The 25,953-nt window shown below is 43.6% G+C and overlaps 1 protein-coding gene across 2 annotated transcripts; it reads right to left on the reverse strand.

The window, feature by feature from the left end:
- Window positions 1-569: 569 nt before the first annotated feature.
- crebbpb (CREB binding protein b) lies at window positions 570-25,485 on the reverse strand. Of its 2 annotated transcripts, none has more exons than XM_058049342.1 (31): window positions 24,637-25,485; window positions 17,337-17,944; window positions 14,853-14,996; window positions 14,520-14,775; window positions 14,338-14,451; window positions 13,605-13,856; window positions 13,430-13,526; window positions 12,500-12,637; window positions 12,295-12,412; window positions 12,033-12,204; window positions 11,885-11,947; window positions 11,484-11,605; window positions 11,135-11,323; window positions 10,692-11,057; window positions 10,423-10,602; window positions 9,898-10,072; window positions 9,705-9,823; window positions 9,386-9,625; window positions 9,212-9,300; window positions 8,227-8,307; window positions 8,071-8,127; window positions 7,896-7,973; window positions 7,219-7,286; window positions 6,987-7,137; window positions 6,749-6,895; window positions 5,669-5,782; window positions 5,412-5,577; window positions 4,506-4,673; window positions 4,235-4,396; window positions 3,881-4,162; window positions 570-3,804 (listed from the first exon to the last, which is right to left on the reverse strand). In XM_058049342.1, exons 1-31 carry the CDS (start codon window positions 24,719-24,721, stop codon window positions 1,510-1,512), a joined length of 7,296 nt encoding a protein of 2,431 aa, XP_057905325.1. In that variant the 5' UTR covers window positions 24,722-25,485; the 3' UTR covers window positions 570-1,509. The 2 variants fall into 2 exon arrangements, with proteins under 2 accessions (XP_057905325.1, XP_057905324.1); XM_058049341.1 differs by having other exon boundaries at window positions 10,692-11,060; window positions 24,637-25,484.
- Between the last annotated feature and the right edge of the window lie 468 nt (window positions 25,486-25,953).

The raw sequence follows: 25,953 nt of genomic DNA on the forward strand, positions 1-25,953 counted from the left end.
CAGTTCTACGATATTTTTTTGTTTCATTGAAAAAATCATTGAATTTATCTACATCTATTTTTAAAGTAGCATTTGTTTAAATTTGAAATAAATGAACGTCATATAATATCAAGGTCAAATTGTGGTCGACTACATTGGAAGATCGATGCCTTCATCTCTCAAACTGTCATTTTAGTAGAATAAAGTAACTATTAATTATTTTTTTTAATTATATAACATGAAATAAACACAAAATTGTAATTTTAGTAAAAGTTATATTACAAGAATAAAGTCAATATAATATACTAAACATTTCTTTTTAAAACTAATTCAAGGGGAAGAGAAAAAGTCATGGTGAATCTCAGCATTAATTGTGAAGAGCAAAATACTGTAGTTATTTTTGTGTTTTAAGTACATTTCAGCAATCCCGGAATGCAGGAAAACACTACTTCCGTGCAATATTTTTGTGCAATACATTGTTTATATTGTAAGTGCACTGAAACAGAATACTTTTTAAATCTCATTGTACTTTGTGCAATGACCATAAATGTAATCCATTCCATTCCATTATGAAAAAAGTCAGTCAAAAGTCTGTGGCACACAGGTTTATTAAACAATATGGTATATAAGTACGAAATGAGCCATTTTGAACCAGTTTGTACAGTGATCTCATTCTTATTTTCAGCATATTTACAGTGCTGTTGAGCTGCGTGACATGAGAGAACAGTTCGTCATGGATTCAAGTTTAATGTAAGATAGAAAATGATGCACACAACTCTAAACACAAATCAGCAGTTGAACAAGTTCATTTCTCACCACAGGCAAAAGGAGAACAGGACTTGGAAGAGAATTTGTTTGGACTGAAAGAGAAACTAAAGTGATTATTTGTACATATGCAAGACAAATACGGAGCCAAGGCCAGTAAAGAAAACAACATTCTGGCATTAGGGGGAGGGACAAGCTTCAATGCAGATGTCTTCCATCACCTGCCTGCTGTGTTTGTATGTGTGCAATAGTTCCTAGATCTAAACAAACACGTCAATCTTCCATAGATTCTGCAAGCAGGAAGGAAAATTAAGGCTTTCCCAAAGGCAGTCCTTTTGAAAAAAATGGCATATTAGAATAAATTAGCCTGGAACAGGAGCAACAGAGCAAAAGGTCAAAACTGGCGAGAGGGAAAAAAAAAATCCCAGTTTGAACTTTTACAGTCTGCTCAACACAAATACAATATTTATTTGCAAAGATACAAAATTAAAAAATAATGAAAAATAAAATGAGATATTTTTTGTTTTGAGAGGTTTTTTTAAAAAAATACCAAATACCAGAGCGTAACAAATGCAAACCAAATTGAAACACAGCAAATTCTTGCCTGGCTGGTCCAAACCAAAAAATATATCCTTTGTGTCCTCTTTGCAACAGTGACTGGTGAATCACCGTGTTGGAATAAAAAGCAGTCGCTCGGATAGCAGTTCACAGTTCACGGTTCATAGGCCTCATGACGCTAACCGTTTTACCAAGACCTACCTTCTGCTACAATCCTTCAACAAATTTCTCCAGCGTGTCTCCCGTTGGGTCCCCCACCATGCCCATGTCAGTACTTAAGCCCCCTCGGTTTGGTGTGTTGAGCTGTGGAAGCATGGCACTGTGCTCCGGCGTCCCCATGTGTCCTTGCTCCATTGGGCCTGACATAGGTCCTCCAAGGCTGGGGTGAGGGGAGCTTGAGAGAAGGGCGCCATGTTGGGGAGAGGGCTGAGGCTGCATCCGTGGAGAGGGGCTGGAATGCGGGGGCTGCTGCGAAGGCGGCCGAGGCGACTGGACCGGGGCTGGCGAGCGCACTTGGTTGCCTAAAGAGTTTGCCATGGGTTGGCCGGTTAAGTGAGCACTGGCCTGTGCTTGGCCTTGGAGCATGTGCGGCTGAGGGCTCATGGAATTAGCTTGCGCCGGAGAGCCCATCTGCTGCTTCAACATCTGCTGTTGCTGTTGCTGGAGCATCCGCTGTTGCAGAAGGTTCTGGGGCCCGTCCATGCCCATGCCACCTTGGCCCATTTGGGAAGAGGGAGGAAGCTGGCCCATAGGCCCGACACCTCCTTGCATAGCCATCTGCTGCTGCTGCATACGGAGCTGGGAGTAGGTGGCCGGCCCCGGCTGCTGCTGGGGGAACTGACCGTGGGGCTGAGGCATGCCACCTTGTTGCTGCTGCTGTTGCTGCTGCTGCGCCTGTTGCTGCATCCTCAGCAGCTGCTGTCTGCGGTAAAGCTGAGGATTGCAGTTTGGAGCCACATTCATCATTTGGCCTTGGGGTCCCATGGGGGCCATACCCTGCGGCCCTACCTGCTGAGGAGCTTGCTGCTGAGGGGGAATTCCAGGCCGCTGCACCTGCATCATGGCCTGCATTGCTGCCGGAGATCCCTGCATGGATTGATGGTTCTGCTGCGGCTGACTCGCTTGATATTTTGCCGCCCTCTGTTTAATGAAGGCAGCCATGAGTGGGGGGTTCGACTTGAGGATGTTCAGGACCTGCTGCTGCTGCTGGGGAGAGCTGGGAGATCTCAGGGTGCGCCGTAACTCCTGCAAAGCGTTGGGTGCGATGTTACCAGGCATCCCCCGAGGCATATTCTGCTGCTGTGGCGTCATGCCCTGTTGGGAGGGCCCCTGGGGAGGCATGACTCCGGGCATTTGGAGCGCCTGTTGCTGGGCCATCATGGGCCTCTGCATGAGCGGGCCTTGCTGCATGGCGGCGCCCTGAACCTGCTGAGCGGCCATGACACCTTGTTGTGTCGGGATCTGCTGCGGATGGCCCTGAGCTTTCTGCATGGGACTCTGCATTCCCGGACCCCATTGTCCTTGCTGCATGGTCTGCATCACCTGAGGCCCCCGGGGTCCTTGCATCATCTGCATCTGACCCTGCATGGGTCCCATCATGCGCGGGTGGTTCATCGGCATCCCATTCATGGTGTAATTTTGCTGCTGTTGCTGCTGCTGCTGCTGCTTTGCTTTTGCTACCATCTCAATCTGTTTAGCCACCTTCAGCGCCGCCAGCAGGGGCTGCTGTTGCTGCTGCTGCTGTACCATCTGAGATGGAGGCTGCTGTTGATGTGGTAAGCTGGGCAATGGAGACTGCTGCTGATGGAGCGGCGACGACTGAGGCCCTGGTTTGCCCTGCGGGATCGGTGTCGGGGGCTGGCTGATGCGACCATTGTTGGGGAAGACTTGGCCGACATTGGCATGGTTGGGTGCCGGCTGCTGCTGCTGCTGCTGAGGTGGTTGGGGCTGATTGGGCATGGGCTGAGGGGTCTGCGGTGTGTTAGGCTGCTGCACAGAGTTGGGAGTATCCGGCGCAGACGACGTTGGTGGCGATGGCATGGGCATACCCCTTCCAGCCATCGTGGCCATTCTGCGTCGCATCAAATGATGCTGCTCGAGCCGATGCCGTAGCTGCTGTTGACGGAGTTTGTGCTTGATGTTGAGACAGAACGGAACAGGACACTTGTTCTCCTGACAGTGCTTGGCGTGGTAGCAACATAAAGCGATGAGCTGCTTGCACACGGGGCAGCCACCGTTGGTCTTGCGCTTGCAGCCCTTTGTGTGTTGAACCACCCTTTTCATCTTCTGACACGACGGCAGGGAGCAGTTGGCGTTGCGGCACTGGCAGGCGTGCACTAGGGACTGAATGCAGCGCTGGATGCTGAGACGTCGGCTTTCCTGAGGGCTCTTGGAAGCCTCTGCGTTCTGGGTGTTGCTGTCATCATCTAAACCTAAGCCCCACTTCACCATCTGGTGTTCATGACCCTTTGCATTGTAGCAGTTGATGCATAAGTCATAGTCCTGTGGCAAGGAAGGAAAACCACGTTTAGGTCGGACATTTAACTGGTACATTATTTCAAACCGTTGGGTTTCCTACCTCACAGACAGTGCAGTGCCAGCGCGTCTCCACGTGGTGCTTGCACTCGTTGCAGGTGTAGACAAAGCGGTCCTGGCCCTGGTTGTGCAGCTCCACCAGCATGCACATGCTGCTCCACTTGCATCGTCTCAACGAGCTGAACTCCCAGTGCTTATCTCTGGCCAACGTCAGGAAGGCATCACGGCCATCCATCAGGTCACAAGACAGCAAAGGGTCCGGGTCCATAATGGGTGGTAGAGTGTTAACGACCGGGCCCGAATGAAGGTGGATGACAAAGAACACCTGGTAGGAGGATGTTTATTTTAGGAATAGAACACGACGTGACGACAAATTGACATTATGAGGATGGCTCACCTCCTTATGCTTCTCCATCGTGGCGTAGAGCTTTTGGGACAGATCATTGGCTACATTGGGCATCCCGGGCTTTTTCTTATTGGCACGGCTGACGCTGCTCTTATTCTTGTTGGTCTTTTTGTTGTTCTTCTTTTTGGCATTCTTGCTGTCAGCGTGGGCTCCCTTCAAATATTTGCACATGAACATAAAACGCATGCAAACAGCAACTGTTGAAAGGACCTTGCTCAGGTCCTTTCCCTAAATGTTTAATCCTCAGATTATTTCAGCTCACCTCCGGCGTCTCACAGGAGGCCGTGTTCTCCTCCTTTTTCCTCTCCTCCTCTTCCTGCTCCAGTTCCTTGATGCTCTCCTCCAGCACATTAGGCCAAAAGTCCCCCTCAAAGTACGGCAGCTCATATGCACTGGTTAGCCTGTCTTCCGTTGCTTGCTTGAAAATGTCCTGGAGGCAGAAACACAGAACAGTATAGTGGCAGAATGTGGGAACGTTTACAAAACTTCCCACAAATGTCTGCGTCGGCTATTGTTAGTCAAAAATATGTATAATTAAGCACATTTTACAAACCTTTGAATTTCCAAGCAAGAAAATGAAATAAAATACAACTAAGTCATTCACCAGCAATATTCAAAAACTGTAAGGTTTGTTGAGACACACAAGCACCAGACTTAATCAATGGAAGAGTCTTGGGGCAAGTATGAATGATCTCATAACAGGTACAATAATCCTCAATAAAAACACATGATACCGCTGCGGCCATAACACACACCAAGCTGACACTCAAGTCTGAATACCCAATGTCCTCCACTCGGCGACACTAACAACGGAAGACATTTACACAACATTACTTACAACATAAGCCTTATCCGTGTCTTATATGGCTTATTTTACTCATAGTATATCTATGTCTTAGTGTATAAATAAATGTAATGTCCGTTTATAAATAAATTCACTAAAAGAAATTCACTAATCACGGTCGGGTGTGGAACCTATTAACCGCCATAAATATGGCATTACTATATTCTTATTAAAAAGTTATTTGTACTGTTGACAAGCAGTACTTCACACAATAACTCTACATGCTCGTTCAAAAACGTTTCAATCAGAAAGCCATTCTTACGGCATCTAAAAAGTCGCATTGGGGGTGGGGGGTCAGAAACCAACAAGACATCATTTGCTGACCTTAAAGTCATGTAGGATTCTCTCAGCAAAAGCCTTTTCCAGCATCTTTTTGTACCACTCTTGGAGCCGCTTGGGTTTGGGGATCTTCTGGTCAGGAGGGTGGCAGTGGAAAATGTAGTCGTCCCCTTCGCTGGGTGGGCAGGCCCAGATGTGACCCATCACATACCTGAAGGGGATGCATAGTCTTTTTTTTTAGCAGTGCTCTACTATCAAATGAAAACATGATTGAAGAGTTTTTGTTTTGTTTTTTAACGTACCCCAGTTTCTTGACATACTCCAGGTAGCCTATTAATATTTCATGGTAAACTGCAGTCCTGAGCATGCGTGGTTTGAAGAAGTGAATACTGTCGAGGTATGATATATAAACCCGCCTACAAGACAAAAAAAATAGTTTTAAATGAAATTGCATTTTTTGTTGCCCATCATACACAATCCTTGGGTGACATGAGACATGAACATACGTCCTTCGGTTTTCTGTGCATTCTTCAGATACAAAAACAGCAAAAATTAGGCAGCTTTTCTGCCCATAAAGATTTCTGGGAAAAAACACCAAGAATAATTAAATTAATTTTATTATTATTTATTTTATTTAATTGTTTAGAGGTATTTTAAAAAATATTTTTCTTTTTTTCTCTCACATCCTTTTATTTTTCAATCTCACTGAAACAATACCATAACATTGATGTTTAATATCTATGTTAGCTTGTGATGACTGGTGTGGTGACTGTTTAGTTGGAGTGGTTTCTTTCTTTCTTTTGTACTGGACGATGTAATAATGAACTGGTTGCTCTTGGCACGTGGTTGGGTGCCTCAAGCTGGGTGAGGGTGGTTGGATGTGGGGTTTTTATTCTGTGTAGACAAGGAATAATATATGTTTTGTTGGGATGAGGTTGGAATCTGGGTGGTTGGGGGGTGGGACTAGATAAGTCTTGACTTCTTACCACTCCCTTTCGAACGTGTGTACGTTTATATATACATAGGTATTTTTATTTGAATTGATTTTTATTGGTTTGTTGTGCTTTGGATGTTTTTCATGTTCAAAATAAAGAAGAAAAAAAATGCAATTTTTTTATAATGTGACCTGTATGTTAACCAAGCTACAGCAACATTGTAATTAACATTGCTACACCCAAGAATTACATTACTAGCGTAGTGACACCTCGCCACACCGACTTTGGTTTGCAAAAGTTAATGCTAGGTGTCGAGTTCTTATATATTTAGAATGCACTGTTTGTTCATGTCTAACATAAAGATTATAGATGATGGACAAAATTTGTCTTTTCAGGTAAAAGAATGACTGAAGACAAACATTGGATTTCTTTGGTGCTTTGCTTTACCTTGTATTTGGAAAAGGACAATCTGAGCCATACTCTTGGACGTGCATGCCAAAGAAACAGACGTCCACACCGTCGATTTCTTCAAATGCAAAAAGTGCTTTGGTTCTATAAGGGAAGCTCTCCACCATCTCACCCGAGTCCACAAACCTGCGGAGCACAAAAGCAACACAGACATGTCCAACCATCTTCCAACGTGATCCATGCAGATGAAATGGCTCACTGGGAAAAAGGAATTTACCTGGACTTCATTCCAGGCTTCACCTCCACTGTTTTGTCAGAGCTGGCAACAACTCGCACAAACACCTCACCAGCCTCTGGGTGGTTCTGTCTTTTCAAGTACTTGTTCACTCTGTCCTCAATGTACGTCCCCAACCTCGTAGACTGCAGCCCTACACACAAAAGAAAAGATAATTCCATTTATACCCACTCGTACAACTCTTCTGATTGTTTCATGTTGACATTCAACTTACTTTTGGCTGAAAACCTGTTCTCCTTTTTGGTTTTCCCAGCCCTCTTCAGACAGTTATCACAGATAAAGCTAAATTGCAAAAGAGACAATTAGGCATGTAAAGAGAAATGTCTGTGCTTGGGTAGTTTGAAGGATTCTGCACGTCATCATCTACAATCCTTATGTGGAACATAAACACAAGTGCGTTCTAAAAATATAAAAACAGCTAAAAAGAGGCAGCGAATTAACACATGTAATGGGATGCACCTATTCCTCTTACAAAGCCTTCTGGAAAAAAAACAAAAAAAGCGGCAACAATGCTACATTTCCAAAACATAACCAAGCCATGGCGAAAGTGTTATTAATATTTTTATTAACATTGTTACACCCAAGAACTAGGTTACAGGTGTAGTGACACCTCGCCACAGCACACTGACTCGTAACGAGCACTACCTGGCAGTCAATGGGCCCAGGAAGGAAGCTCTGGGAATGCTTAAAATAAACAAAAGTACAGCAAACTACTGCAAGTATTACATGTTACTACATGAAACTTTGTTGGAGTTTTCTAGGTGGAGTAGTTTTTATGTCTTTAAAATTCACAGAAAAGAAAAAGACGTGTGTTTGTGTCTCACATAAGGATTGTGGATGATGGGCAAAATGGCTAGTTGTTTTTTTTGTGGCTGTCATGGTGAAACTCACCCTGATGGCCAAATGACGTCGTAGTGCAGCACGCAGATCTGATGCATCTTGCGTCCGCAATCTTTACATTCAACAAACCTGCAAGAAAAGACATTTACAAGAGGCGCTCCTTGTTAAGGACTGAGGCATCAACACAGTCATCAGACATCAAGTAGACAGTACAAGTAGTACTCACGGTTCAGGGTCCAACATGTCATTTTTCTTCTTTTCAAACTGTTCTTTGGAAATCATTCTGAAGCAAAATTTAGAGAAATGACAAAAAAAAGGAATAATGTCAGCTTTTGTTCTAAATATCTTAAATTATGTCTTGTTCATGTTCCTAGTAACTTACGTCTGCGACTGTGCCGGGTCATCCCCCAGGGTCACACTGTTACCCTGGATCTCGTTGAAGCACTTCTCACAGAAGTGATACCTGTCGGCGACAAGACCATATTGGTGAAATGCAGCGGCAGAATGAGGATTGTCCATTTTGCAGAAATTCACTTATCACCATTGGGTCTAAAATGACGCTAAACGAAGGATACCTGTGTATGAATTTATTCACAGCTCTTTCACATTTCAATACTTAACCTAACTAAAAACAACCAGAAGCCTCTCTATTGTGAACTAATATGAGTTTTGTTATGTCATTATGTTTTTGCATACTCAAATCAAAACAGTTCATAAGCGAGACTGAATAATGTATTTGACCTTTCAACCTTATTTTAGAGGCTTTAATTTTTGGAAATTGAAATCGAGGGGTATAGTGACAAAAAAAGGCCTACATGCCCACACCAAAAGTATTAAAACCAACATTTTCATGGATGAGGAAGCCTATCTAAGAAGGTAACCAAGACATGAGAAGCAAATTTGGTGGTAACTTAATGTTTTTAGTGTATTTTATAGCTGATTTAATACATGGGTCAAAACCGACCCGTTTACATAAGAGATGATACCGGAAAGCTAACACAACAGGAAGGTTAAAATCAAATGATTAAATTTTAGACTTTTAGGCCACGCGGATACCACAATAATGATGGGAAAATATAATTTTATAATAAAATAAATATAAAAGTATAATATTTTTCTGAATATTGTTTTGGTTTTATGGGATATGATGAATTTAGGCGAGCAGAAAATACTAATTTTGCTCAAGTGCAGTAACATGTTCTGTCCAGCAGGGGGAATCCTGGGTGCTTCTGCAGACTTTCGATAGACAAAAAACTCAAGACTTGATCACAATTTAGGACGTAAGACATTTGTGGAAATGAATGCAAGTGCTATGTGTTATTAATGGATGTGGTATCCTTCAGCTTTACCATCCTTTTAAGGCTTACCTGTTCTGATAGCTGTAATAGATGCCATCCCTTGAGATAGTACACAATTGTTTACCATAGCAACAGAGCGTCTGGGGGGAGAACTCGTACTGTGGAGACATCAAAGATACGCATCATGTATCCGTGTCATAAAAAAGTGGCATTTGATATGGATACAGTCCCGCGTCATCTCACCTTCCTGCTGCAGCAATAGCCCAGGGACTTCATGACGGGTTCGATCTCTACCTCGAACACCTCTGCCAGTTTGGTGCAGTTTTTGTAAACGCGAGATGTTTTCCGGTTGTACAGCCACGCATTGTTGAACATGAGCCACACGTCATCCACGTATTGCCACGGCTCCTGGTACTGGCCTGTATCCAGTTTGCGCTTGATGGTGGACAGGTCGATGGGATTTTTCACGATGTCAAAGTAGTCCTGAGGAGGCGAGAAAGAGACGACATTTACAAAAAAATGTCTAAATTAAATCGGTGTGCATGGAAAAGTGTACACTCACAGGGATGTCTAGCAGCAAGGGGTCCACAGGTTGTCTGAAGGGCAGGGACTCGGGGTCTTGCCTGTAGAGGGCCTCGAGTGTTGGCATCAGGGCTTGTCTTAGCTCTTCAGGTCGGAAAACTGTAAATGCAACAATAAATATTAGATATGCATATATTTTTTACAAGCAACACAGGTGATGCCTGGATTCTTACTTTTTTTGCGGCTCTGAGTAGGAGGTGTGGCTGTGCTGTTGGCCCCGCCTTCCCCCTCTTCTTTGGGTTCAGCCTTTATCTCTGGCTTCTTGTCCTCGGTTTCCATTGCTTCCTGCTTTGGCTCGGTTGCATCTTCCTCCTCTTTTTTCACCAGTGAGGGTTTGGTGTCGTCATCCTGGTACAACAACAGAATCAAGATAGACGAGTCAGAAAGCAGATAGATAGATTAGGCCAGGGGTGTCAAACTCATGCCATGGAAGGCCAAGACACTACAGGTTTTCTTTGCAGCCGGTCACTAAAGCAGATGATTTTAATGATTGACCCTCCTTTGGTTTGAGGGAAGGGGCTCGTCATTTAAATCACCAGCTGGAGAAACTGGTTGGAAAGAAAACCTGCAGTGCTTCGGCCCTCTGTCGACACGTGGATTAGGCCATCAGCAGGTGTGTACGGGCTGTTATGGGGGAATTATGATGTCATTTGCTAACATTAACAATTGCACCAATAACAGATCATTAATTACTGTACCTCTTCTTTTATGCTAGTTGTCTTGTTTCCAGAATTGCTGTCATCATCTTCGTCTTTTACTTCAGACTTGACCTTGACATCAGAGGCAGTCATATCCGGCAGGGTCTGTTGAGAGTTAAGTTCGGCCACCGAGGCTGGGGTGGGCACTCTGTTGTCAATGCTAGCAGCAGCCTGTGACATCTTAAAGGGGAGGGGGGGACAAACGAATCATGATGAGACATAGAAATATTGTCTTCATTTACAGTCACTTTGACTTTCTGGCATCTCACCGGTGTGCTGGGATGCTGTGCCGGCACTGAGGTGGGCTGCTGCAGCTGGCTGGAAGTGTCAGGCTGGGGCTGCAGGGGGGTGAGCGGCTGGGAAGGGTCTGAGGCCGTGCTCATGGCGGAGGGCGGACGAGGGAGGTTGCTTGGTATGTGGGTTTGGTTGGAGGAGGGCCCGCTCGTGGAGCCAGGGGTGTTGGGCTGTGGTTGCACCGGGCCCTGCGCGGGTGGATGGTGTTGCTGATGCACTGGCAGGCTGGTGGAGGGGTTGGGAGGAGGGGTGCCGCCCAAGCTTGGCTGAGCTGCTGTGCCACAGGGCAACTGTGAGCTAAGGCTTCCCAGCGCATTCAAAGGGAGGTTGGAATTTGGCGGCTGCTGAAAAAAAAAAATAATTGTACGAATGAAGAAATTAGTAAAGATCATTTATTTTTTTACACACAGCTTCTCACCTGTGCACCGACAGCTTGCGTGACGGGCTGACCCATACCGACATTCACATTCATGGCTCCTCCAGCAGCTGCAGGGAATTGCGCCTGAGGCAAGAACTGACCCTGGTTGGCCGACTGGGGAAGCATGTTATTCGAATGATTACCCATCATTCCTTGATTTTGCGGTATCCTCGAAGGGGACATGCCCATCTAGCAAAGAAAGACGCGACATAGATTAACATCATGATATTTGTGTGTCTACGTCTCATTTGCATAACATGAGTTTACCCCCCACACAGGGTAGCCAAGTAAAATTTAGTATTTTTATGAAAAAATCTTAATCTGCAAAGACAGAATAGGTAGAGCTCACCGCTGGGACGGAGTTCATGTTCATCTGCTGTGGGTGGTTCATGGGGGAGGGAGCCCGCGCCCCCAAGGGCGTCTGTGACATCTGGGCATTCTGCATTGCCATTGGGTTGTACTGATTGATTCCTGGAGGAATACACATTTGTTTATTATACTGGGCAGTCGCTGGAATTGAATACAGTGATCCATCATTGGTCGCGGTTAATGGTTCAACTCTAAAAAGGGGGGGCGCTGCAATGCAAAAAAGGTTTGGGAAATATTGACATGCGGTATGTAGGATTATCTATCAGTGCTCAAATCTGAAGTTAACTGAGATAAAAAGGTTTATGTTTTGTTAAATGCCAAATCTATTCTTTTAATAGTGCACTAAAAACAATAAAATGGTTGCTTTCGGTGCACGCATACCTTGGGGCACCTGCATTCGGTTCATCATTTGATTTGGCATGTTTGGCATAGGCACAGGTCCATCTGAGGTGGAACAAAATTAATCAAATTAATCATTTATTTAACAGCTAAGTAAAACATCCACCAGTCAGAAATTTTGGCTACTAACTGGGAGGTCGGACAGGCTGTCCCGGGCCCATTGCGTTGGGCTGACTCATCTGCGACTGCTGCGGACCAACGTTCCCCACCATGCCGGGCTGCTGGTGCCGCGAGCGCCTCTTCTCCTCCAGTTCCTTCTGGATCTTGTATATCTTCTCTGCCAAAAAGTGGTAATACTCATCCTGGTCAGAGAACCAGAAGGGACAAAGTTGTTTATAAGACTGTGTGACGATCTCAAATTCCCTGCTTTTACATGCCAAAGTTTCATTTACCCTGCTGTTGGCCGACTCATACATGTCACCCTCAACCTTGCGCGCGTACGCCACCAGGTTGTCCATTCTTCGGTCCTTCAACGCTGCAGGATCCGGTGTAGGAAATATGGCTTGTACTCTGCAGATAATGAGCGGTTGGGGGAAAGCTCATTCATTACATATTCCAAATTAATATGCCAGTGTTGATCTTTTGATTGGAACATACAGTTTGTGCACTAAGTGGGTGCGCAAGTCCTGAGTGACGTGTTCATGCCAGGCCTTCCGGACCCCTGAAGCCGAGAGAGGGGTGGCAGCGGGCAGGTTTCCCATAGCTCCTGCCACTGATCCATCTGGCAACAACTGACTGAAGGACAATAGAAGAAGGGAATAATTATTATCATAGGTAGCGATGGCCATTTGTAGCCCACAGCACATTCTAAAAACATCCTAAAAAAACTACAAAAATGAATAGATCAGCAGTAACTTCACAAGAAAGAGAAAACTGTTATCTAACAAAAACATGTCATGACTATCAGAATAATGTTGTGGTTTTGTGACGAAAAGTTGAAATATTCAAGAAAAAAGATGTTTAACTAATTAAATTTAAATTAATTAAAAAATACAGCAGTAATCATTGGAGAGTAAGGTTGCGGAAAAAAACACGTTATGAGAACAAAATAAAAATATTATCGAAATAAAGTCAATTGCGAGAAGAACATTTACCATAATAAAGTTGAAATAGTTCGAAAACATAAAACAACAGAAATTGAAAAAAAAATAGCAGTCATTTTGAAAGATTAGTCCGAAGAAAAGTCGTACTGTAACAAGAAAAAAAGTAGCAATTTCAACAGAATAATAATAATTATTATTATTCATAATAATAATCATATAATTATAATTAAATAATAATTTTTCATTATAATTTTTTCCATTTTTGTAGCATAGAGGTTGAATATGAATTATTTTAAGTCTTAAAATGAGAAACAACAAAATAAAGTTTTATTTTAAGTTCCAGAAAATATTCTGTTGAGAGAATATACTGTAAACATTATGCGTAGTTTAAAAATGCTGAAATGTTATCTCGACAGATTGCAATTAATTATTTCACTGCAATGTGTTGAAATATTAAAGAAATGATTAATCTACGAATGCTCACTTGAGTGCGGAGGGCAAAGAGTCACCACTGTGCAAGCCAGTTTGGTCTGAAGAGGGGACACCCATGCCTGCTGCCATCTGGTTGATCTGATTAGTGCCTGATAATCATGAAGGGACAGACATAAGCAACAAAGCCATTTTTACTGAAAGCCGAAACAATAGATTTTGTTCTGTACCTAGTGGGTTCATATTACGTAGCTGTTGGTGGCCCTGGGGGGTTTGTTGAGTAGCACCCTGGCCCTGGTTCTGGCCCTGAACCTGAGCAGGGGACTGGTTGCCATAGGGGAGCCCAAGAGCGGCATAGGCCCTCTGCATGGAGCTGGGGTCTATATGTGTGGTTGCACTGTTAATGGTCGGGGCGCTGGGCTGGCCGGCCCCCACGGTGTTGATTGCGTTCTGCAGGTTGGCGCCAGGGGAACCTAGCATAGCTTTATCAGTAAAGGGAAAAATTAGTCATTAATCACACAACATATTTTGGGTTTAATTCTTTGTATTTTTTCTGATACAAAACATTTTTTTGTGGGGGGATACAGTATAAATGTTAAATTTAGCATTCTGTCGCATCTGTGACGGCAGCTTCCTGCTGTGTTGCTTGCTGACAGGGAGCATGCTGCCTCTGTGGGGGATTTAAATCCGTCACTGGGTCATTGAGCCTATCAGAGAGCAGCCTGGCCCGAGGCCCTGCCCCCACTGATAAAAGAGCAACCAAGCCCCTCCCCTGGGTGTCCCAGTACATGCCGAGCCTTTCTTAAGGAATCCTCCCACAGTTGCCTCGGCGTGTTGCAACCTCCAGGTGGCAGCACCTCATGTAACACATGGACTTGATGCCAAAAGCTTTTTTCCACCCAAAAAACTGAACTGTTCAACCTTTGATCTCCACATTGATACAGTGAAAGAAAGTGCGCTCACGTTGCTGGTTTCTCTTGTCACTTGCATTCTTTAGTGGTAGGCACACAGGACAGTCGTGCCGTGTGCAGTTCTTCCAGTGGGAGATGATCTGTCTGGATGACGCACAGTGGGCCACTGTGGGAGGAGAAATAAAAGGATTAAATTAAGTGTCGACGAAAGGTATGACACTAAAAAACACTCACCCTGGCAGGACTTGCCAGCCGGGCAGTGGGTCATGTGGTTGAGGACGTTCTTCATGGTGCGGCAGTGGGGCAGAGTACAGTCCCTCACTTCCCCGTTGGCCCGCTCCCGCCGCTGGCACTTGTGTGCGTGGAGCAGCAGGACCAGCTGCTGCTGAATGAGTTTACGCTTCTCGGGATCGGCCGTCGGGCCGGTCGAGACGCCGCCAGGCCCCCCGGGGACGATGCCCACCGACGCTACCTGCTGCTGCATCTGGGACTGCGACAAAATGACGACACGGTCCTGTCATCTGTGCCTGCGTGCGTTTTTCCAATTTCTCCAAAGAAGACACTCACCATGTTCGAAACACTCCCAGCTCCCTTTAACTCAGACGGGAATTGAGGCAGATTGTTGGAAAGGACTGACTTGCTCTGGAGCTGCTGGGTGCTGACCCCTGTTGGACCATACTGCTGGCCAAATGGAGCCCCCGACATCCCCATCTAGCACAGACAGATGGAACAAAGACAGGTCAGAACATCCGCAACATACCATCAGATGATTGAGTGTTCTTATTTTGGACATTTAGACAGTCCTGTCCCCGTGTGGTCGTTCCGGCGGTATATATTAGAGATGCATGATATCTTTCTTTACAACTGATATTGATCATTTTCTGCTTCTCAAAACCAATATGGTATCTGCATATCACAGGTACAACTAGCATGTGAAATGTCTTCCTCAGAAAGGTTGGGAAGTTTCAGCAGGCCGACAACGTCACTGGTAGGAGAAAAAAAAAGCAGCGCTTGGTTTGCTCACCTGCACAGCACAGGTAATCTTGCCTCTGAGCATTTTTTCTTTAAAGGTCAGTTATCAGATGTATTGGTATGACATCATAATTCCCTTATATTGGACTGATTTGTATATTAGAGGGCTACACGGCGGTCAAGTGATTAGCGCGCAGACCTCACAACTAGGAGACCAGGGTTCAATTCCACCCTTGGCCATCTCTGTGTGGAGTTTGCATTTTCTCCCCGTGCATGCATGTGGGTTTCCTCCCACATTCCAAAAACATGCTAGGTTAATTGGCGACTCCAAATTGTCCATAGGTATGAATGTGAGTGTGAATGGTTGTTTGTCTTTATGTGCCCTGTGATTGGCTGACGACCAGTGTACCCCGCCTCTCGCCCCAAGACAGCTGGGATAGGCCCCAGCATCCCCTGTGACCCTTGTGAGGATAAACCGTAGAAAATGAATGAATGTATATTAGGGCTGTCAAATGATTCAACATTTTAATCAAATAAATTAATCAAATTAATTAATAATTAATCACCATTTGTAAATGTGTGTGAAATATGCCCATTTTACTGTTTGTGAGTTGGAGACATATATGGTGTTGGAATTCCACTGTTGTTGATGTCTTCGGATTAGAATAAAGTTCTAAAAGAGTGTCACACACTGTGTGGAGATGCCACACTATACTTCGGTCTGCTGTCATAACAGAGAGGTGTGGCTTGACATGATGTGCATGCATTAATTAAGTTAAAAATTGTAACGTAATTAATTAAATAAATGTATGTATGTATGTATGTATATATGTATAGAGATATTTTCTTTTTCCAAAGCTACCAAACACAGCAGACTATTTTCCACCGCAGCTCTGTTTTTAACCACTTTGTAATGTGCATTACCGCCATCTATAGGATCGGGGTGGAACAGAATCATCCGACAAGTCAGGCTGATACTAAAATTCTAACATTTTATAATATTAAAAACAACACCAACACCAGCTGGTATATGTTACCAATAGTGGTCTCAAAGAACACACTGAACAATTGACTGACTCACTCAGACTGAACTCACAATTTTTCCACAATTGTGAGTTAAAATGCATAAAAAATTTTTGGTATTCAGTTTTGGTTTGGCCCACATAAGTTGATTGGTCACGTACATGCCCGTAAACGCATCCTCACCCACATAAGCAACAATTTGTAGTCAAAAACGGGTGCCACTGTCAGTGACATACAACATCTTTAACACTTGTCTGCTAGAGGATTTAGGGAAATGGTGAAATGTAAAAAAAAAAAAAAAAGTTTGTAAAAGGCAGATATAGTTACTGTTATGATTCTGTGATAGTGATTTATTCCCACGCCCTTATGTATAGCTCCCTGCATCAGTCTGTCTGCTGCCTGCTCTCAGCACTGCTCCAGCAGAGCGAGCAGGCCCAGCCTAGAAGACAGAGATGTGGGAGGAGACATCAAGTGGGAAGGACCAGTTTGCTAGACAGCTGAGCGGAGCCGCTGGGTTGCAGCCTGCCCCTCCCCCTCCTACACACACACACACACACACACACACACACACACACACACACACACACACACACACACACACAGCGCTTGCCTGATGTCTCTCTGCTAGTCACACCAGAGCACGACTTTCACCTCATCTGGCTAAGGTACTCCTAGCTTAATGATCTCCGTTTATTGTGTGTGAAGTGCCACCGAGCTAGAGGATGGCATAGAGACTGCTTGCTGTTTGGATTTCTCTTGGAATAACACCCCCCCCAACCCCCATTTCTCTTCTTCCACTTGCCCGTTTTCTATTGCATCCCCCACACCAGCAACACCCCAAGTAAGCCCTCTAAAGTTGATTTACAGCTCCATTATCTAAGACCAAGAGGCAGGAGAGCAGGCGGGGAGAAATGGAGAAAAGGGACGGAAAAGAAAGAAAAAAGGAAAATTCTACATTTTAGAAAGACTAAAGCATAGGAGCAATAAGTGAGGGACAACATTGGGTCCATTTTCAGTCCCTTTCAGTCCTGAAAGTGAGATGGATTTGGACCTCACCTTATTCATGTGTCCAGCTTGCTGAGGAGTCAGCGCGTTGTGTCCGCCCAGCTGTGACCCGACTTGGGTGAGTGTCTCTGCCAGCACACTTCCTCCAACGCCCGCACCAACCGGCATACCTTGGCCCTGGTACTGCATGCCAGGTCGTCCTCGACCTCCTGGTCCAAGAGCTCCATTCATCACCTGTCCACTCGGGCCCAAGACCCCGTGACCCTGTCCACTGCTCAGCATGGCCTGATTGTAGCCCATGCCCCCGTTGCCTTGTCCCGTAGTTAAGCCTAATTTCTGAGACTGGGGTGACTGGTGATTGGGAGACCCCTGCCCCAGGGGACTTTTACCCAGCACGGCTCCAAGCTGGCCTCCCACCATGCCACCCTGTTGGGGGCTGGCTGAGTTCATGGAACTTCCCAAGATGGAGGAGCTACCCGGGCGCAGAAGTTCGGACAGCTGCTTGTGTTTGGCGGCGGCGTCAGACACGATGGAGTTGAGATTGGGGGGCCCTCCTCCGCCCGGGCCACCGTTTGAGGACATTCCCATCTGAGATAGGTCTCCGTTTGGGATGAGCTCGTCTGGAAGGTCATTTTCCAAGTCAAACAGGGAAACAAGATCTACATAAAAGAAAGAAGAGGTAATATGAGAAAGATTGCATTTTTGGGGGTGACATATGACAAAATGTATCTTGATGTATACGACCGTGTGTTCCACATCAGCAGAACCATTACCAAAAGATTCTGAGAATGCCGTGCTCGGGGAAGCCAAGACTCGTCGGGCGTAAATGCATTTCAAATACATGTTGCTGAATAATGCTCGCCCGAGGCGTTTGAGGAACCCTCAAGGTGAGCCTTTTTCTTGGAAAACGTCTGAGCATTTTCATCGCCACATGTTGACACGCCCCCTCAAGAGAGCTTGTGGCTGCTGGAGCTCGCACGCGCTCACATTACACCAGACTAGGGATTCTCTAATGCTCTCAACATGGGACCTGCATGTCCAATGGTCATTAAGTTGCATCCCACTGTTAATTTTTTTATTTATTGTAATTTATTTTTGGGTTTTTTTTTAGTATTTTTTCATTATTTAACTAATTTTCATATTTATTTATCCCTTCATTTAATTTATTTAGACTTTTTAAAGACTTATTTAAGCCTAAAAAGCAAATGTATTTATTTATTTAAATCACATGAATACTCTCGCAGCATCTTGCAAGATTAATGTGACGAGATTTCTGTCACATGGGCACTAGGCTTATACTGTATATTGCCATTTGCATGCCTTTTCGTTGTAAAATTTTATATTGTCAAGAAAATGCGTTTTACAGAAATGAATTCAATGTAGTAATTGGACTTATATGATTTTCGATGGGATAATATGTTTTGGTTAGAGTCTGTTTTGGTTTGAGTCGGATTTTCTGGAATGGCTGAATGATGTTAACCAAGGCATCACTGCCTTTTATTCTCATGTGAAGGTTCCTGTGTGGCTGAATAAAGCCTGTTTTGCTTTTCTCACTCTTTCCGTGCTTAATATTTGTTCAATCATTATGTATTATTTGACTAATTTTAATTACACAGAAGGCAACGTGCAACAATTTGCAACTTTTTTATAGAAAATTTTATATTGTCAAGAAAATGCGTTTTATAGAAATTAAAGGAATTGAGTAATTGGACTTACATGATTTTCTATGGGATAATTTGTTTTGGTTAGAGTCTGTTTTGGTTTGAGTTGAATTTTCTGGAATGGCTGAATGATGTTAACCAAGGCATCACTGCCTTTTATTCTCATGTAAAGGTTCCTATGTGGCTGAATAAAGCCTGTTTTGCTTTTCTCACTCTTTCCGTGCTTAATATTTGTTCAATCATTATGTATTACTTGACTACTTTTAATTACACAAAAGGCAATGTGCAACAATTTGCAATTTTTTTTATAGAAAATTTTATATTGTCAAGAAAATGCGTTTTATAGAAATTAAAGGAATGGAGTAATTGGACTTACATGATTTTCTATGGGATAATTTTTTTTGGTTAGAGTCTGTTTTGGTTTGAGTTGAATTTTCTGGGAGGGCGGAATGATGTTAACCAAGGCACCAATGTATTTTATTCTCATGTGAAGGTTCCTATGTGGCTGAATAAAGCCTGTTTTGCTTTTCTCACTCTTTCCGTGCTTTATATTTGTTCAATCATTATTTATTATTTGACTACTTTTAATTACATAGAAGGCAGCGTGCAACAATTTGCAACTTTCTCCAGAAATTTTATCACAACCGCTAAAAAAACTTGCAACTTTCATCACAATGTTTGGGAAAATCAGGCATGTCCATGCTCACAGATACAAATCAAACATGTGGAAACTCAAATCCTGCCAGAACTGAAGAGAAACACCAAAGCCTTAAAGAGAAAAATAGTGGAATTTTCAATTTTGGGGTATAACAGTCACAAGCATCGCTACTGTTTATTAGCAACAAAGGTGAAAAAAGTGGCATTCAAAAGGTCACTTTTGAAGTTGTGGGTTTTTATGACATCATGCAGGGAAACACTTCTTCCTTAAGGGAAGATCCCGGCCCCTAGCTAATGGGGGTGCCCACTCTGTGCATATGCCCACTACTTCATGGAAGCCTGCATCTTAAAGAAAGCCTGGAGCTGTGCCGTCTATGCATCAGTCAGCGACCGACAAATGACCTGTAAGTTGGATCATCTTGTTTTCCCTTCAGCCAAAAAGCTAACCTAGCATGATGTTATTACTAATGTACAACGTAGTAGATCACCCATAAGAGACATACACTAAATACGTCTCCCAGGTGATGATACAAGTTGCTGTGCAGGTTGGGCAGGCCAGCACACACACATCCTTAGGCTACTTTTGAAAACTTTGTCTTTGTAGTTATATTTAGCACAAAATTACTCGACACGTGTTGATAGTACAATGAAATGTGCAGCCTGAAGATGAACTTGGTATGAATAGAGATCAGAAAAAGTATCACAGACACGTTCACCTTTCTCTTCTGTCAGGGAAATGAAGTACATTAAAGTTTATGCGTTATCGTTTGTGTGGCAAAAACGGTAAGACAGCAGCAGTGGCGGTAGCTCCAAGCTTGGTGAAGCTAGTCGCTAGGCGGTGGGGGTATGGCGAGGTGTCACTACGCAAGCGATGTAGTTCTTGGGCGTAACAATAATTAAAGCGGTCCATTAATGGCACATTGGGCTCATTTGGTCAAAGTCCATCGGACAATTTCGCTGCCGCCGTCGCCGGCCAAAATGGCCGATTTTCTGTTTGTTTGGTAACATAGGTTCTTCAGACTTTTTTTGTGCGTCCTGTCATGATTGACATCTCCACCAAGCTTTGTGATGATGAATGAAACTGGTGGCAGGGGCTAGTTTTAAGGTCCTCAAAAAGGGGACCTCGCAGTTTCAATCACAATGTCACCGTAGCTTGGTTAATATGCAGGTCACATGATGTAAATGGAGCTTTATAGTAGCTTTTTGGAGGTTTTTCAGAAGGCTTAGGTGCGTCCCATTACTAGGATTACCTTATAGTCTTTTCCTATCATTGTGAAGCAGAATTTACCAAGCGTTAGATTGTTCACCCACTAATAGGGAACGTAAGATGGGTTTAGACCGCTGTGAGACAGGTTACTTTTATGTCACTGATGATGTGTTGTTGCAATGGTAATCCTGCTCCCTCTTTATTGTTATTGTTACACATTTGATTTATTAGCGTCTATAGAAGTATTGCATTGACAAGTATTGACTACCAGTGTGTAAAAACTCTGGTAGAGCCACTAATTGTGGTGGGAAAAGACTATTAGCAACCCCGCATCTTCTATGCTAACTGTTACTGTTGCTTATTGCTTGCCCTTCTGACTCTTCCACACAACCAAAATGGCGTTGAAAGATTAAAATGCATTTCATTTGCTGGTAGGGAATCAGGAACTCCAACCGCTTGTGCCTGATGGTGGTGTCTTTAGGAATTTCAACCAGTTTAGGGTCGGGAGGGGATTGTTCAGTGTTTATAATGATTTTTTGACACGATTGAACGATCTGCAAGTAAATACTTCCACATACTTTCTTTGCCTCACGATGACAGTATTTTATTCATTTCATAAATCTGCTGCGACACAATTTGCTCGGTTTGTTTACATTTGATCTTATCATTGGAAGAATCTATATCGGTATACCGGTACATAAAATAGCATAATAGCATATCGCCCTACTAAAATGATTAGATATAATTATAACATTAGTGCTTTATTTGTCCTCCAAAATATTGACAATAATATAGTTTAGGATCAATTTATGGGATCGTAAACACTTCAAAACCCACATGCATTGTATAAAAGTTAGTCCTGGCATGTTTTTTCCCCCCACTGTTCTTTTCTTCAACGGAATTTTTAAAATCTTGTCCCGTCTATTGAGTTGGATGTCTTGTGACACCCCATAAATGATAGCTAAACTTTGCCAAATTCCTGGCATTTGCTGAAATAACCAATAGGCGTACATGTGTTACGTCGGCTTACACAAAGCAGGAAGAGGCGGGATATCATGCTTGCATGCGTTATACGCTCTCAGTCCCTGTAACGATGGCTTCTTCAGACACTTTATATACGCGAGTGTGACAAAAACGGTACAAAATTTGATGTATGAGGTGAACTACATCAAAGCATTTCAGTTTTTGTCTTGTTTATAAAGTGGTTTGCTTCTTTTTACGCTTGTACGCCAAGCTGGATGACAAGTGAGTGCACCCTGTGCATCTGTCTCAACACCTGGGCATGTTGGTTCTATAGCGGAACGAATGTCGTGAACCTGACAACGGTACAAAATTTTATGTATGAGGTGCATTAATTCAAAGCATTTCATAATTTTTGTCCTGTTTACAAAGTGGTTTGCTTCTTTTTACGCTTGTACCGCTGGCTAGATAACAAGTGGGTTCACCCTGTGCATCTGTCTCAAAACCTGGGCATGTTGGTTCTAAAGCGGAACGAATGGAGTCCATGAACCCGACAATTGTACAAAATTTTATGTATGAGGTGCATTAATTCTAAGCATTTCGTAATTTTTGTCCTGTTTACAAAGTGGTTTGCTTCTTTTTACGCTTGTACACCTGGCTGGATAACAAGTGGACTATCTGTCTCAACACCTGGGCATGTTGGTTCTATAGCAGAACGAATGGAGTCCGTGAACCCGACAACGGTACAAAATTTTATGTATGAGGTGCATTAATTCAAGGCATTTCGTAATTTTTGTCCTGTTTACAAAGTGGTTTGCTTCTTTTTACGCTTGTACACCTGGCTGGATAACAAGTGGACTATCTGTCTCAACACCTGGGCATGTTGGTTCTATAGCGGATTGAACAGAGTCCATGAACCCTCCCATCAGTGATTCAGTCTCCTGTTCCCAATGGGGAAAGGCGGGCTTTGCACTACTGACTGCGCCACTTGCCATCTGCGTCTGCCGTGTGCTACACCATGGAATCATTTCTTGGTGCAATCTCCCATGACACCATCGGATGTCAATGTCAGCCCTCATCATCCTCTCGAGACGTGAAAAAGCTTGTGACAAACAATGAAAGAATGAAGTTACTGCAAAACGGTGGAACTTGCGTTTCCGCTGCCGTGATTCCCGAAGCAAAACACCTCATCGTGCACCAAATGAATTTTGCTACATCCAAAACTTGAACTTTGACCAAACTCTCACAAAATGTGACACCCCATTAAATGTAAACAGCATATTCCACACACAATGTTATTAAACGTCAATCAATGAAGTCGATATGCAAATGAGCTGACACAATGTCAATTTCAGGGTTTTCTGTCAATATACAGACAATAATTAAGGTGACACTGATTTTCTGTTCATGATATTAATTCATTCATTTTGCGGGGGTGCTGGAGCCTATCCCAGCTGTCTTTGGGTAAGAGGCGGGGTACACCCTGGACAGGTGGCCAGCCAATCTCAGGGCACATATAGACAAACAACCATTCACACTCGAAGACATCAACAACAGTGGAATTCCAACACCTTATATGTCTCCAACTCACAAACAGTAAAATGGGCATATTTCACACACATTTGCAAATGGTGATTAATTATTAATTCATTTGATTAATTCATTTGATTAAAATGTTGAATCATTTGACAGACCTAATATACATTCATTCATTTTCTACGGTTTATTCTCACGAGGGTCGCGGGGTGGGGGGGGGGGGGGCTGGAGCCTATCCCAGGGTTCAATTCCACCCTCGGCCATCTCTGTGTGGAATTTGCATGTTCTCCCTGTGCATGCGTGGGTTTTCTCTGGGTACTCCGGTTTCCTCCCACATTCCAAAAACATGCTAGGTTAATTGGTGACTCCAAATTGTCCATAGGTATGAATGTGAGTGTGAATGGTTGTTTGTCTATATGTGCCCTGTGATTGGCTGGCCACCAGTCCAGGGTGTACCCCGCCTCTCGCCCGAAGACAGCTGGGATAGGCTCCAGCACCCCCGCGACCCTCGTGAGGATAAGCAATAGAAAATGAATGAATAAATAAATTCCAATTCCAATATTTTGGACAGTTCATTGCTTTTGATAAGCATTTGCATGATTATATCACATATTATCGCTATATTAGTTAAGAAATGGTCTTAAATCATAAATTGTTGACAATATTATTGTTTATCATGGAGGACAATCGTCCAGCAAAATTTGTCATCACAGTCGGGAATTTTTTTTTTTAATCTTTGATTGTTTTGAAATCCTCACAGCTAGGAGACCAGGGTTCAATTCCACCCTCGGCCATCTCTGTGTGGAGTTTGCATGTTCTCCTCGTGCATGTGTGGGTTTTCTCCGGGTATTCCAGTTTCCTCCCACATTCCAAAAACATGCTAGGTTAATTGGTGACTCAAAATTGTCCATAGGTATGAATGTAAGTGTGAATGGTTGTTTGTCTATATGTGCCCTGTGATTGGCTGGTGACCAGTCCAGGGTGTACCCCGCCTCTCGCTCAAAGACAGCTGGGATAGGCTCCAGCACCCCCGCGACCCTTGTGAGGAAAAAGCGGTAGAAAATGAATGAATGAATGAATGTTTTGAAATCCACTTTCTCCACCATTGCCACCTGACTTCAACTTCCAAGTTTTCAATCCTTCCCGTTTGCCTCCGAGCAAGAAAAGTGCCATGCAAAATGTTCTCAAACTATCAGACCAGTTTGCAGCAGCAATGTATCAGCAAACATGACTAATAACTTGCTAGAGTGTGGCAATATTACAGGAGGTTGACAAACCGAAAGTGTAGCCATTAGCTCGCTGAGAGTGTCAGGAAGCAGCACCGACTCACCTGGACCATCCGATGCTGAGAGAGGCGAATTCAGTTTGGGTCGCTTTGCAGTTGGGGGTCCAACATCCAGCAGGTTGTCAGCCATTCTGGTGGGTGTTGTAGCAGTAGAAGCTTCTTTTTTATTATTATTTTTAAATAAATGCTAACTTTCAGTATGACAGCGCGTCCAAGGCTCAATGGAAGTATTTTTTCTTGAGTGGCAAAAAGGCTGCCCGGTGAGAGGGATTTCAAAAGAAAGGCAACAGCGCCACGCTTCGCCACGGAAGATCACCCCATGATAATCCAACACCCAACACCCACATAATTATCCTCAATAACTGCATCCAAAAATATTTTGCGCCGAGAAAAATAAATAGTAAATCAACCATGAATTATCACACAAAGCGTAAGCGAAGCCATTTCTCCGGAGATCGCCGGTTCGCGTCTATCCGGAGTCATTTTTTTTCGCCGTCGAATCGAGACTCCTTAAAATCCAACACAGGCTCCAATAAAAAGAGCAAAAATCGACAAATATTTTCTATGAAGCGGATTATTTTTCTCGTCGCTGTCGCCCGGAGAAATACAGCGTCTCGACGCCGGAGATACGGCGAGAAGCACTGCTCGCTAAAAGGGAAATCAAATTTACAGTGGGCTTTTGGCACGACAAAAACCCCGAAAAGCCCTCACATGTTGGCATTAATCCTCGCCGGGAGAGCTCACGCTTCGATTCTGGGAGAGAAAACGCCGTTCGGGGTGTGTCTGGGTGGCCCCGCTCGGTATTTTTACAATTAATGCTAGCCCAGAAATCCCGATTCCGAGCCGCGTCAAGATGGCGGCTGTTGATTCCTACGATACAAAAAGTTTTTTTTTCTTCCCAGCTAGACTGAAGGGGGGAGGAGGGGGACGGTGCTGTGACGTAATGACGTAAACCTGTGCCCCACCGTGCGTCAAGTGGACGTACGGCAAATAGCTACCGTAATGCCAGCTAATAGATTTTTTTTTTCACACAAATTCAGTAGAATTTACAACATAACTTGATTAATCCTCGACATTATTACATTTTCAGTTATAAGCATATAGCATCCTCATTATTATTACAATTTGAGTTATTATCTAAATATAATAAGTATGTAATATTTATTGTATTTTTATATGAAAATATAAAATTTCAGTTCTTAAAAAAATAATAAAATAAATAAATAAATCTAACATAAATTATATTTTTATTAAAAAAAAACCGTGCGCCAAGTGGACGTACAGCAAATAGCTACCGTAATGCCAGCTAATAGATTTTTTTTCACACAAATTCAGTAGAATTTACAACATAACTTGATTAAT

This window comes from Doryrhamphus excisus, chromosome 15, assembly GCF_030265055.1.
Source record: "Doryrhamphus excisus isolate RoL2022-K1 chromosome 15, RoL_Dexc_1.0, whole genome shotgun sequence".
Taxonomy (NCBI): Eukaryota; Metazoa; Chordata; class Actinopteri; order Syngnathiformes; family Syngnathidae; genus Doryrhamphus; species Doryrhamphus excisus.

Coding starts and splice junctions, on each gene's coding strand:
- crebbpb (XM_058049341.1), bottom strand. CDS start 24,721: ATGGCTGACAACCTGCTGGATGTTGGACCCCCAACTGCAAAGCGACCC. Junction 13,857..14,337: donor TGACAAGAGAAACCAGCAAC/GTGAGCGCACTT, acceptor TTACTGATAAAG/CTATGCTAGGTTCCCCTGGC. Junction 4,397..4,505: donor CCTCCTGTGAGACGCCGGAG/GTGAGCTGAAAT, acceptor AAATATTTGAAG/GGAGCCCACGCTGACAGCAA.